At 35.8% G+C, this 13,844-nt stretch overlaps 1 protein-coding gene across 2 annotated transcripts in view; it reads right to left on the bottom strand.

Moving 5' to 3' along the window:
• Positions 1 to 727: 727 nt before the first annotated feature.
• Positions 728 to 13,844, bottom strand: part of NUP37 (nucleoporin 37) — a 42,668-nt gene continuing 29,551 nt past the window's right edge. For both annotated transcript variants that reach the window (XM_058741603.1, XM_058741605.1), the window contains exons 6-10: positions 11,395 to 11,485; positions 3,983 to 4,164; positions 3,445 to 3,495; positions 1,506 to 1,599; positions 728 to 994 (exon numbers count right to left, since the gene is read on the bottom strand). In XM_058741603.1, coding sequence (XP_058597586.1) covers positions 881 to 994; positions 1,506 to 1,599; positions 3,445 to 3,495; positions 3,983 to 4,164; positions 11,395 to 11,485 — 532 coding nt within the window. In that variant the 3' untranslated portion in view covers positions 728 to 880. The remainder of the gene's footprint in view (positions 995 to 1,505; positions 1,600 to 3,444; positions 3,496 to 3,982; positions 4,165 to 11,394; positions 11,486 to 13,844) is intronic.

The raw sequence follows: 13,844 nt of genomic DNA, 5'->3' as shown, positions 1-13,844 counted from the left end.
TTTCCTTGTCTCGTAAAGCTAATTTTCTTTTCTTTTTTTTTTTTTAAGTTTATTCTGAGAGAGAGAGAGAGAGAGAACAAGCGAGCATGGGGGAGCGTCAGAGAGAGAGAGAATCCCAAGCAGGCCCTGTGCTATCAGCGCTGTTTTACTGCCACTAGGTGCCATCTCAGAAACGTCGCAGTTTCTTGATAAAAATGGTGAAGATTCATAACAGGCAGAGGCTGTTAAAGATATTAATTATAATTCATTTTTCAAGGTAAGCTTTATCCCATACACCAGATGTTCTAAGAATGTTGAGATGTCTAGTCAAAAGAAATTTGCATAAAGTCAACAGGACTGAGTCAATCAGTCACATTTTTAAGAAAGTGAAAATCATTCTTTGTATTAAATTAAATGATAATCTTTTATAATTACTGAGGAAGTTGTAAGACCCTTACACATATAAACTACTAACAAAGATGCATATACCCACACATATACATTCGATCACTTCCAGAGTAACACTGAAAGGAAAGACATTTTCTTCCTTTTGTAAATGTTTGCATCTCTGAGAATTAGGAAAACAGCATATATTCAAAGTATAGAGGACAGGATACACTTTGGATAATCTGTGATAAAATCATCTCTTTTCTGGAGCTGCTCAGTCAATTATAGTCTTGAAAGATGATTTTAAAAAATGTATGTTTTTAAACACATACATGCACATATACAGCACAGAGCAAGAAAATGATTTTTCAAACCATTAACAGTTTATTTAACAAAAGCAACAACTGGGACATTACTAGAGCTTACAGTATATTTGATATAAAAATAGGGAGTTCTCCAAAATATGTATTAAAAATACAAAGTTTATGCATCTAAGGTACAAAGAAAATTTGTTTTACATTTCAGTTACCCAAAACAACAGCTTGTGGTCTCCTCCAATTGCACACAGTGGAAGAGTTCTATGCCAGGAAAGGCCAGATCCGACGGCTACAGAACCAGTGAGGACAGGCTACAATATACGTAAAGAATTAGAGAAACTCAATAGATCACCAAAGTTAATAAGTAAAAACTACCCTTCAAAAATAAGAAATGCATTGCTAACTTGTCTTTGTTTAATGTAGCAGAAACAGAATTAAAAATATGCTCCCTCATAAGTGAAATACACATTATTTTTTGCAGCTGGCTAGAATGAAGGATACAAATAATCTACGAGTAACTGGAGTAGCTTAGATTCAAACATTTTTGTAGCCTAAACCAAGCAAACAAGCAAAATTATTATATTTAAGTGAAGAGGGAAATAAAACAGAAGAAATAAATTTCTTCTTACGTGAATACTGGCAAAGTGTCTGTTACCACTGGTGGTTTAAACATTAAAAAATGCTTTCTCTTTCCAACCAATTTGAGCAGATAAGACATTCACAAATGTCTTTAGTTACATATTACAAATTTGGGGGCTATAAGTAGAAAAGTAAAAAACACAAATGTAGAAACATATATGCCACAAAACAACTCTACATTACCTGAGGGTGTCCTAAATGATGAATTTGAAACTGGCTTGCCATTTTGCCAGGATAACCAGTGGTTGCAAACAAGTTCTCATTAACTGTAGACCACCTAAGAAAAGAAAAAAATAAGTATAGTATTCTACAGATAACTACAAGCTTTTCTAAAACAAGTTATTTCTTTTTGCATAAAACCAATAATTTTGAAGTCTAAATTTGTCAATACAGCTTCACAGTTAGACTGGAAATTCCAGGGAAGTTAGCTATAAATATTTTCTCATTTTCTAAATATTTATTAAATGCTTACCATGTGCTAGTTGGTTAAGTTCTAACGTTACACAAAGTTAGCAGTTCCTTTCTTATAACCAAAGGGCCGACAGTGAGGTAGGAGATACAAACAAGGTATCAGACAGACAGAAAATATTTCACAGTGCAATACATTGAAAAAAAAAAACCCACATTGTTCTTACTGACATTTGTTGTACAATTAGCAATAAATTCATGCATTTAAATTCCTTGGGATGATACAAACACCTAGAATAGTTAGATATTTAAGCTTAAGTTTCAAGATATCCTAGACACTGAAATACAATGAATTAATGAATCAACAAGTGTTCCAGCAACATGCTCAGCACTACCATAAGGGCATGGGGAAGATATAAGAAAAAAGAAAGAATTCATTGATAAACAACGACAGCAAAAAATCCAAAAGCCTAAGTCTAGTTAGTATTTTTATATGGGCAGACATTACTAGTTGCTTGCCCAACAGCCTTTCTGCCCCTTTCCATGCTAATTGAACCCCAACTACGTCTGGCAGTGTGTTTGATCCCAAGGGATGAGACACGACCGAGTGAAGGCAACGGCAGCAATTCCTCAGTGTTCCTTCCTCTCCTCTTTGGACAAGCTTGTATGAGGCCCTGATGCATGGAACCCTGGCAGTCGTCTTGTGATGTTGAAGCAACAAGCCCAAAGCCCTGCCACTGCAGATGGCAGAGGGAAAGGTCTGAACTTGTTGGCGCTGATGAGCTACTAAGCCAATCTCGAGACTGCCTCTGTCCGAAGCATCACATCTCTTGTGATATGCTCACATTTCTGAAATCAGAATGTATCTCACAATCTATAGCATTCTTACACTTAATCGAATGTAGTTTTTTCTAAGGTGTACAAAAAATGATGGTGTCCCTAAGTTCTAGGATTTTATTGGGGGTAATTTAGATTTTATGAAATATAGCATATAATAAATGTTCCACTGGTTTTATTCTGTTAGTATTCATGTTACTAGAAGCTAAAATCACCCTAATGGAATTATGCAAAGGAATATATATACATAATAAACAATAACAATAATATACTATACAATGGTATCTTATAGTAATACTAGCATATTAATATTATTTAATAAATACATTAATTTGCTAATTTATTCATTTTATTAATATTAAATATTACGGTAATATACATAAAACACATAAATATACATAAACATAATAAATATACAATGGAATATTATGCAAAAATCAGTAAGAACAAGGGAGACATGTATATTAATATAAGTAGAGAAAAAGTCACAGATATATAATATAGTGTGTTCTCACCTGAAGCACAACAATGAAGTTTATATCTTTATCAGAACAAACAATAAGGATGTATATACTCCAAATCGTTGTAATGGTATTAGTGGAGTGGTAATGTGTTTTGTATTTTATAAAAATTTTCAAAGAAAATATTGGAAAACAAATCACTCCCTCACCCAGACAAAAAGACAAAAGCAAAGACTTAGTTAGGAAAGCAAAATAACCATTTATAAAATAGTCAGCAAATAAAACCCAAAACACCCCAAAACAACTCAGTACGAAGGAGAGGACTGGCAAAGTATTCCAGGTTGGGGGCACAGCATGCAACAAAGTAACCGAACTCAAAAAAACCAAATACAGCTCCAACAAAAATCATACATTACCTGAATAAGCAGGCTTGATCCATGTGGACAGGTCTCTTATCTTGAGGATAACTAAAAGGTAACATTTTGCATTTTATGGATTCATATGCTGGTCTCAAGTAGAGGAACTTAAGATTTAAAAGGTATTTTCTCTTTAGAGGATACAATACCCAATGTACTTAAACTGTGATAAAATTCTAAATAAGCACTGGATTAACATAAATGAAATATGATAGAAACATAGACATAATTTAGAGCTGTTACAGAACACCATAATTCAACAGGATCAGTTTTTTTTTTCTTCTTTTTTAAACATAAGTAAATACTGCTCAGGTCTAAGATTTCTTCCTTTGCATTGTTCTTTCTGGGTTACTCTCAAAGTAAATCTGCAAAGCATGGGCATCTATCTCTGTTATGTGAAAAGCTGTAGCACTGGTCCCTCTACAAGAGACTTATTTTTGCTCTATAGTGAGGCTCAGGTATACAAGAATGGCTCAATGGATCATTTAGCAATAGTGACTTTTTGAGTAAGCAACAGATGAATATACTAAGGAAGTACCTGGATCGAGTAATATCCCAAATTAACCAATCATTTCCTGCAACAGCTCCAACTTTGAAGGTGTTTTTTAAGCACCAGTGAGCTGACATTAATGGCATCTGTTCTGATTCAAGAGATAAAATAGCCTGTTGAGCCAAAAGATCATAAAACCGGATTGTTCCATTCTTCTCTGCAACCATCAGCTGTAAGATAGAAAAAAAAAATTCACCTAATTCACTAGTCAAATCTGAGGCAGAAATTCAATATTATATAGTAATATGCAAATATTTGCATATATTAAAAATGGGACATCAAATGCAAATGAAACAGGAGAAGCCTATGTAAGAATCTCTATCAAAAATAAAAAAAGCTTACAGAATACTGGCAAAAGAAAGACTCAGGAACATTGGGTACAATTTTAAATGATGAGGTATGGTTATCAGGAAAAAATAAGCCCAAAGAATCATTCTGGGAAAAGTTATACCTTTAAGTTATATTGTCTAGAAAGGGTAGCTAAGTGTGTATTTCTCAATAGAGATACATAATGTGTGTTACATATTCTTATGTGATGTGAGTTTGTTTCCAGAATGGAAGGCAGCATGGTGTGAAGCGCACAGATAGGCCTGGGGACAAGACTGCTTCCTCCACCTAAAAGCTGAATGACTGGCCAAGTTACAAGTCTTTGATTGGCACTTTTCTCGTTTCCAGAATGCATCACGTGAGGATAAGAATAGTTACAGCATCGCGTGTTGATTAAATGAGTAATAGCTCTAGAGCACCCAGTACAGTGCTTGACACCTTGTAGCCACTCACTCAATAAATCGCAGTTACTCTTACTTCAATATTTCCTTTAATTCTAAAATAGTACTGATTTAAAGATGTTGGCTAATGAGGCGCTTGCTTCCCCTATCCCTCCTTCCTAAGAAATACTTTAGCAATGTAAAAATAGTTATAAGACAAATTTCAATTTTACAAAATATTAAAATGTGAAAAAAATTTGTTTCTTAGACTCAAAGAAGTAAGGGCATTTGGACACCCATTTGTGGGAATTAAGGTAAAGTGACTGCTATGAACATATTAAGTGCATGAGTAGTTGTTGCCCAAACAAAATGGTTTAAAAACTCTCTATATTTTCTGTAAAGTTCTTACTTTTATAAAATGTTCTTATAATTCTAGTTATGTTAAGGTGAAAACATTCCTGAAGATGTGGAGTAGCAGTGGTAGCCTGGGAAGAATGGGAGACTTAGTGTCAATAATCCTGGGTTCTACTAAACTGGTGAGTGACCTGGAGTTTGCTCTTTTCTTGTCTGTGAAATGTGGGATAATTACATCAGACTCCAAAGGTTACCATATAGCTAAAATGTGGTATTGTATATACAAGTACTTCCTTAAACCCATAAAACACTATAAAAGTATTGTTACTATTTCTAATAAGAACATCATGTCTAGTAAGACACACATGGTCAGGACTATTGGCAGTCATTCTATTTATTCATCTAAGAGACCTTTACCAAGCATCTACCCCAGCCCACCTGCTGCTGACACATAGTTGAGTTTCATTATTCATGGTACTTAGAGTCTATAAAGTTGCTGTGAACAAAGAATTAGTAAATTCTGAACATTGATTCTAGAGAGAAAATAAAGCGTTGGGTTCTTGTGAGTCTCTGGGCATAACATTTGTGTCAACTGATCAATACATAATCTTGCCTTAGGTATATTTAGAGATACCTTACTTCATATATATGCTTCACTAACATAGAACTCAGCCAACAGCGCTATAACTTATGTCTACAAAGCTTACCTAAGACATGTATTTTTTCCATAAAGCACATCACAGTCTTCTGACACTTAGGAACCCTAGACAGCACGTTAGCACTTATGCTTGGGAGGCCATTTTACATGGTGAAATCATGAACAAAAAGCACAAAAATGTGTCACTAAATAGACCACAAGTAGGACACTTGTTTAGAGTATGAGAGCTAAAACAAGAAGGCAGATCACTGGCCTCATTCAGCCTTAGGTGGAAATACGCATATTAGCTGACTCAAATTTCTTGCTGCCCTGAGCAGGTCTGTGACTGAAATGCCACTGAGTATTGACTTTGGGGTTATAAATACATTTTGATGAGTAGACAAACTTGCAAATATGGAACCTGTGAATAATGAAGATTAACTATATACACGTGTGTGCAAAATACTATGCTAATTTCTAAAGAGATCAAAGGTAAAAGACATGATCCTTGATATCAAGAAACTTTCCATCTAAAGAAGAGAATTATGAAAAAAACAGAACATAGAATATAGGTAGAATATTGGTAGTCTTTGCAACTATTGGATTCTTAATAGAAAAGGTGGAATTTAAAACTATTCTTTAATAGCTAGAATGTTTAAATAATACTAATATTACTAACAATAACATGAGGTCAATGACATATACAACAAAACCAAATGCAACACTGAGCTTTATATGCCCTGCTTATTGAATTCTGTTAACCCCTGTATGAAGAAATTACTATCATTAATCCCATTTTTCAGAAAGGAGACCGAGGCGCAGAGTGACAAAAGTAACTTGTTGAAGTCTCACTGCTTGCCTGTGGCAAAGCCTGCATTTGAACTCTGGTCTTGAACCCAGGTCCATCTGACTACACAGCACATGTATTTCTTACTATGAGCTAGACTGAAGACTGGTGAATGGCATGGTGTGCTATATATAGTTGAGGGTTGGGAAGAAGCAGTGGAAATGAGAGGAGACCAAGGAAGCCTTAACAGCACCTAATAAAAATATTTGGAATTTTGAGCCTGACTCTAAAAATCTTAAGGATTTCAGGTATAAATTATGGACTGTGGAAGGGCAAAGTCTGTCTGAGTCTAGGTCCTAAATTAGGAGGGGCAATAAAGCAGTTGGGTTTAAAATGGGACCTACCTGGGTGGGTCCTAGCTCTGCTCTATGATCTTAAGCAAAAGACCTCTCTATACATCAGGTCCTTATCAGTAAAAGTGGAGATAATAACAGTACTTACTTATAATAGAAGGATGGTATGAGTTAACACATGTAAAGCACTCAGAACTGTCTTAGCACAGAAAAGGCACTCAGAAAACATTAGGTATTATTATAGGTTGAAGTCAGATTGAAAACTCAGTTCTCAGTTATTTATCCTTTAAAATTTTTTTAAAAAATGTTTATTTATTTATTTATTTTTATTTATTTTTTTTTTTATTTTTATTTTTTTATTTTTGGGACAGAGAGAGACAGAGCATGAATGGGGGAGGGGCAGAGAGAGAGGGAGACACAGAATCGGAAACAGGCTCCAGGCTCCGAGCCATCAGCCCAGAGCCTGACGCGGGGCTCGAACTCACGGACCGCGAGATCGTGACCTGGCTGAAGTCGGACGCTTAACCGACTGCGCCACCCAGGCGCCCCAAAAATGTTTATTTATTTTTGAGAGACAGACAGAACAAGAGCAGGGGAAGGGCAGAGAGAAAGGGAGACACAGAATCTAAAGCAGGCTCCAGGCTCTGAGCTTTCAGCCCAGAGCCCAATGTGGGGCTTGAACTCAGGAACGGTGAGATCATGACCTGAACCAAAGTAGGATGCTTACCAACTGAGAGCCACCCAGGCACCCCTTATTTATCCTTTTTAAACTGTGCTCAATTGTGATGATAGTTTTTGGGGTTTTTTTTTGTTTGAAAGCAGATAGAGTAAAAAAGTTAAATAAGTTTGGAACTGCTGGAGCTGAAAAGTTTACAGGGGAATTTTTCCTTTACCATTTCTCAGAACCATAAACAGAATATGCACTGAATTTTCACAGGGGAAATATCTTTTGCAGCACAGAACATTAGTACTTGAACCAGACTGAGGTCAAATCTGTGCCTGTGTGGCCTTGGAAAAATTAGTTATTAACCTTTTGGTGCTTCAGTTTTCTTATCTACAAAATGGATAGAATAACGTTACCAACTTCAGAGTGTTCTGTGAGAATTACATGAAAACATATGTAAAATGCTCAGCACAATTCCTGGCACTCAGCATTCAACAAATGTCAGTTGTTACACCTCATTTCATTTAGCAGTTGTCTATTCTCTCAGAGACTGAGATGTCCTTGGTCCCAATTCTCTGATCGTCTGACATCCTAAACTCTTGGTTCTGTTATTACTACCTAATAAAATCTAGTTCCAATTGTGGTTAATTGGATTTAAGACCTTAATTTCTCAAGATCTTTTGACGTTTGTATCTTTTACTAACTATTAAACACTAGCATTTGCTTTGTGCCTTCCAGATTACATGGCTCTTTAAAAAAAAAATTTTTTTTTTTTTTTTTAACGTTTATTCATCTTGGAGAGACAGAGACAGAGTGTGAGCAGGGGGAGGAGCAGACAGAGGGAGACACAGAATCCAAAGCACGCTCCAGGCTCTGAGCTGTCAGCACAGAGCCTGACGTGGGGCTAGAACCCACGAACCGTGAGATCATGACCTGAGCTGAAGTCGGACACTTAACCCACTGAGCCGCCCAGGCGCCCTAGAATGGCTCTTTTTGCAAAGTTCACACCTCATATGATTTTCCTAAGAATTCTATGAGACAGGTAATCATGGACCCATCTCTTTCTCTTGTCTGGCTGCCTCCTTTTCACCCAGGCTAAGCATATCCGAACAAAAATTCTGGGCTTGAATGGATATGGTGGACCACAGCGAACCACTAGCTTTAGTAGTAATGGTAAGTGTCAATAATGACAAGCAGCTAAAATTGACTGAGTGCTTATTATGTGCCAGGTTCTCTTTTAAGGACCTTATAAGGATTCACTCATTTAGTCTTTATGAGCTTCCATTTTACAAGAGGAGGAAGTAAAGGCAGTTGAGAGAGCTTTTGTAACTTACCAGAGATCACACAGCCAGTAAGTGGTGGAACTGGGGTTTGACTCTGGGCAGTTATCTCGAAAGTCCATACTCTTAATCACTTCTGTGTTGCCTTTATGTATTTTGAATTTAGGGGTGATATGATGAAACTGATATTTTAAGATTAGTCTAACTTAAAGTAGGTAAGAAAATCAAAGAGTGGAGAGTCAAAAGCTAAGCCTTGGCAAGAGTTACTTATGAGAACAGAAAGGTGAAGAATATACCTTAATGATGGAGGAATGTGTTCTAGTAACAGGGAAGGAAAAATTAAAAACCTCGAAAATTCTGCATACAGGGAAGGAAGACATCAAAGGTGATTTCAGATTTTGAGTTTATGTAATTTACAGCAGGGATTTCTAAACATTCTGAAGTCATGGAAGCAATAAAAAAAAAGGAGAGGAGGTGGGGTGGAGTTTTAATGATATACAGAAGAAAAACAGAAATTAACTTAAAGCACATGGAGGAAAGGGATCTGAATCATAAGCATTAAGATACAAGTTTTGGGACAGAGGTTGTAAGAAAAGTTCTCATTTCTCATCTAGGTCACAGATTTAATTTTTTAAATTTTTATTTTTTGGGAGAGTGCAAGTGGGGGAGAGGCAGAGAAAGGGGGACAGAGGATCTGAAGCAGGCTCTGTGCTGACAGGCTGACAGCAGTGAGCCCAATGTGGCGCTCGAACTCAAATCGTGAGATCATGACCTGAGTGGAAGTTGGATGCTCAAATGCCTGAGCTACCCAGGTGCCCCAGGTCACAGATTTTAAAAAGTAACCTATTGTATTTATGCATGGTGATATTAACATTTAGGTAGGATCCCTAATTATACTTCAAGTAGACTCACTACTACAGGGGAGAAATCTGGCATAAAATAAAATACAGGGCCTGGCTTCATAATACTTCTACATGGAACAATCCCTACATATGCAATATGAATAAATGGGAAAATTTTACTCATGCACATATACAGGGTATATAGTTCTACTGAAGAAAGATCCAACAGGCCTGAAACAAGTTTTCATGGCATCCCAAGGTTCAGAGAATACAGTTATATGGTCTGGGATATTTCAGCTCAGGATGACCTCTTCTGTGAAGGCTATGAGCAGATCTGTTTAATCCTTCTTTTATGTCATCATTCTACTTATTAGATTTCTTTATTCCAACACTTAAAATCTGTGTTATTGTATTTAATTACATGTTTTTCTTCCTTACATGTCAGTCATGTGTAACTTAAGGGCAAGGGCTTTATTCATTCTTCTATCCTCTCTTACAATAAAGGGCACAGTGTAGGTGAGAATTACCTCTTGCAACAATTCACAAATACATGGTGAAAGAAGCTGACAGAGGAGAAAGAAAAAGGGAAGATAACATGCAGAGATGCTCAAGAGGACTAGAATAATGCAGCTTTAAAGATTAAGTTAGGGGCGCCTGGGTGGCTCAGTCGGTTGGGCGACTGACTTCGGCTCAGGTCATGATCTCGCAGTCGTGAGTTCGAGCCCCGCATCGGGCTCTGTGCTGACAGCTCAGAGCCTGGAGCCTGTTTCAGATTCTGTGTCTCCCTCTCTCTCTGACCCTCCCCTGTTCATGCTCTGTCTCTCTCGGTCTCAAAAAAAAATAAATAAACGTTAAAAAAAAAAAAAGATTAAGTGAGCAGGGTTTCAAGATAGAAGTGGTCTCCTTGTCTGTAAAGTGAGGATCATCATAGTTGCTTGCTATCTCATAAGGATGCCATGAGGATTAAGTGAGCTAACATGAAATGCTGATAATGGGCCAAGTACATATAAGTATATGTAAGTATTTGTTATAATTAAACAGGCTTATATTTCTCTGCAAGTATGAGGACAGAAGGAGTCAATGGAGAAGCATGAAAGACATTAGAGAGCTATAAAATCAAGATGCCTAAGGAACTGGCATGAACTCTATACAGCTAAAGAATTAAGTTTAAGAAGATGAACATGGGAACTTCTTAGGTTCTAGGGAAAGATAAAAAAGAGTGATGCCCAAGAGAAGATACTGGCAAATAAGAGAATTCCTATTGAATATAGCTGATCTTCTCAATGAAATAAGAATTAAGGTCAATTGATAAAAACTTGCAATATATTTTTAGAATTTTAGAAAGCTCTACTTTGAATAATAGGAATTGAATACCACTGCAGCTAGGTCAAATTTGCCTTATGCCACTGATGCTTTCTGTTTACATGTTATGGCTTGCAAGAGTGGATTTTAACATTTTTTTTTTTCCCCTAATGAATAATGCTACTAGATAGTCTAGGCATCAGTTTTCTTTTTTCTTTTTTTTAATTGAAATCTACCAGAGGGTAGGAAAAATGTACTCTGAAAAAATTCCATTTATGGATGATGGCTGCAAAATAAAAACTTAATTATAGAGTTTTTAAGTTACAGAATTCTGGACTAGTCTAAATGCACTTATGACAATTAGAGTCCCTGAGGTGGAAAAAGTAATTGCTTTTTCTCCTCTATGTATGCATGTATTACACATGTATATGTCTTTTCAGCTTGATAAAAGAAAGCTAAGTTGTAAATAACAACCTTAAAAGTTTCCTCAGGATGCCAGCACACACTCATTCCCGGGGAATGAAGAACAAAATGAGCTGTCTGCATTCCTTCCAAGTTCCAAATCCTAATAAAAGAATAGGAGTACAATGTTAAATATTTTTGCTATATCACTACTAAAAAAATGAAACCTCCATGAATTCAAAGCTATTAACTACAGATTGCAAGGTTGACATTTACACCTAAAGTATGTTTTTTTTAAGCCATAACATAATGGTAATTGTTTTAGAAAAATGTGAAAATAGTATGAAGGATTTGAGTTTTACCATACTCAATCACAGAAAAATTTAACACAGCAACACTGTAACACAGTAACCAAATTATTCATACACTCTTTATTTTGTGGCTAGAATCTTCAAGTTTCCAGTTCACTAAACAGGTTGCATTCTTAGTTCAGTAGTCATTTCAATAACAATAATTTCAACCAGGGGTGCTTAACACATACCCCGACACACCCAATACTCCCATTTTTCAAAATAACATATAAAGAAGCTAATATGAGGTGATGTGAATTTAGGGAGATAGTAATTTTCTATAGTTGCTTATCCCTTCTGCTTTTGGCCTTCCATGCCAGGCGCTACTTCCTATCTTATATCTTTTCTGATCTGGCTCACTTCCCCAATTCTTGGTGTCAAAGGTGGCTTTGATTGAAAGTTACCAGATTAAAGGTTGGTTGAAGGAACAGATACCTGGCTCCTTCCACTCTTTCTCTTTTTAGTACTTAGAAATCTATAGTAACAAAGCTACTCTGTGAGATGGCTTTCTACTTCAATTTCTTTACTTTCCCCATAGTAGAGATCAAGCCTTAGAAATCTCAGTAATGGCACTCTGTTGTGAGAGGTGCTACTCCCCCACCCACACTGTTAGTTGCCCAGCTCATCCCTCACACTCAACCAAGGCTGTATCTCACTGGTACAGAATGTGGGGGGAGTTAGCATGACAGAAGGCAAAAGTGGTGAGTGGTTGGCAAAGTATTCACAGAATTCTGGTCTTTAAGAATTGAACTCACTCATTAGAATGCCTTAGACCTTTTCTTCTAGGGGTATGGTTCATATCTCATTGAGGACCATAAAATAATTTTAACAAACTTAAGGAATATATGTTTAAAGTCTAGGCAAAGATTTACTTCCAAAAAAAGTAGACATAGTTATTGGACAATGCTGCTATTCTGTGTCAAATCACATGATTTCAAATATTTTTTCTTCTTTGTAGAAATTATAGGGTCTCCAATCATGGAATGTTATAGTTAACATATAAACTAACATAAATGTTTTTCAAAATGATTATCTACTTGATTAAATACTTTAGAAGCATACTCTTTTCTCTTGCCAAATCAACACTTTTCATCTGTATTTACTACACACGGGAAACAACTACAATTTAATTGAAGAGGGGAATCACATTTATTAATGGTTTATGCAATTGTGTTTCACTCCCCACAATGAATAAGATTATTCATTATGGCAACTGAATATTTCTTTCTTCTCTATTGCCTCTTGCATAATAAAGTGCTGGGCTAGCATATATTTGTACCACTACTGAAATAATATGAATGTCTTGCAAATTCAGTGAGTCTCATGAGAGAGAGAATGGTTTAAGGCTTCTTTTGATCTTATTCTAATATGTATTTGATTTTTGTTTGTCATTATATAAATTGAATAAATGCGTACCAGAATATTTTCATGATTTTTTTCCTTTGAAATGAGGAAAACCAGAGGTAAAAATTATCAATAAAGATATTCTACAAAAAGAGGTCAGTTAATGAAGTGTATTTTTGGCCAATGAACCAAATTTCAGTCTAATTTTTAAATAGTGTTTTATCCTGAACAGATCCTAACACTTAAAAAAAATGAGGAGGGCAATCCAGATTACTTTACAGGACTAGGATAAAGTAATTTATTGTTTATATTTATATGCTTATTAAATAATTCTCAGTGGTTGCATAATCCAAGCACTAAGCATGCAAAATACAACAAATTGGCTTGAAATGAGTTATAACTAAATAAGCTACATATGGTACACTTCAAGTTGTTAACTCTTATTTCCCTTTTTGATAGATTCCATAATTAAGCTCTTCACAAATCCCTTTGTAGAATTCAACTTATTTTTCTGTTATTACTTCATGTAGTTAATATTAGTTCCATCAGATAAAATCACATTCTTTTCTTTTTTTGCAGTTCACCATACATAATAAAAACACATATATCTTAAGCATACAGCTCAAAGAGAATAGCACCCAAGTTAAGAGAGAGTATTTCCACAGCTCCAAAAGTCATCTTGTGCTTCCTTCTAGTTACACTTCCTTGCTCTCTCACAAAAAGCACACCATAGCCTACTTTTGCCAGGTCTGAACATCATACAAATGCAATCATATATTATGTATTTTTTTGGTCTGGCACTTTTCACTTATGGTTAGATTTTGTGAG

The sequence above is a fragment of the Neofelis nebulosa genome, chromosome 8 (genome assembly GCF_028018385.1).
Source record: "Neofelis nebulosa isolate mNeoNeb1 chromosome 8, mNeoNeb1.pri, whole genome shotgun sequence".
NCBI classification, from domain to species: domain Eukaryota; kingdom Metazoa; phylum Chordata; class Mammalia; order Carnivora; family Felidae; genus Neofelis; species Neofelis nebulosa.
The sequence above is the reverse complement of the archived record's forward strand: the minus strand, read 5'-3'. Positions and strand labels throughout refer to the sequence as shown.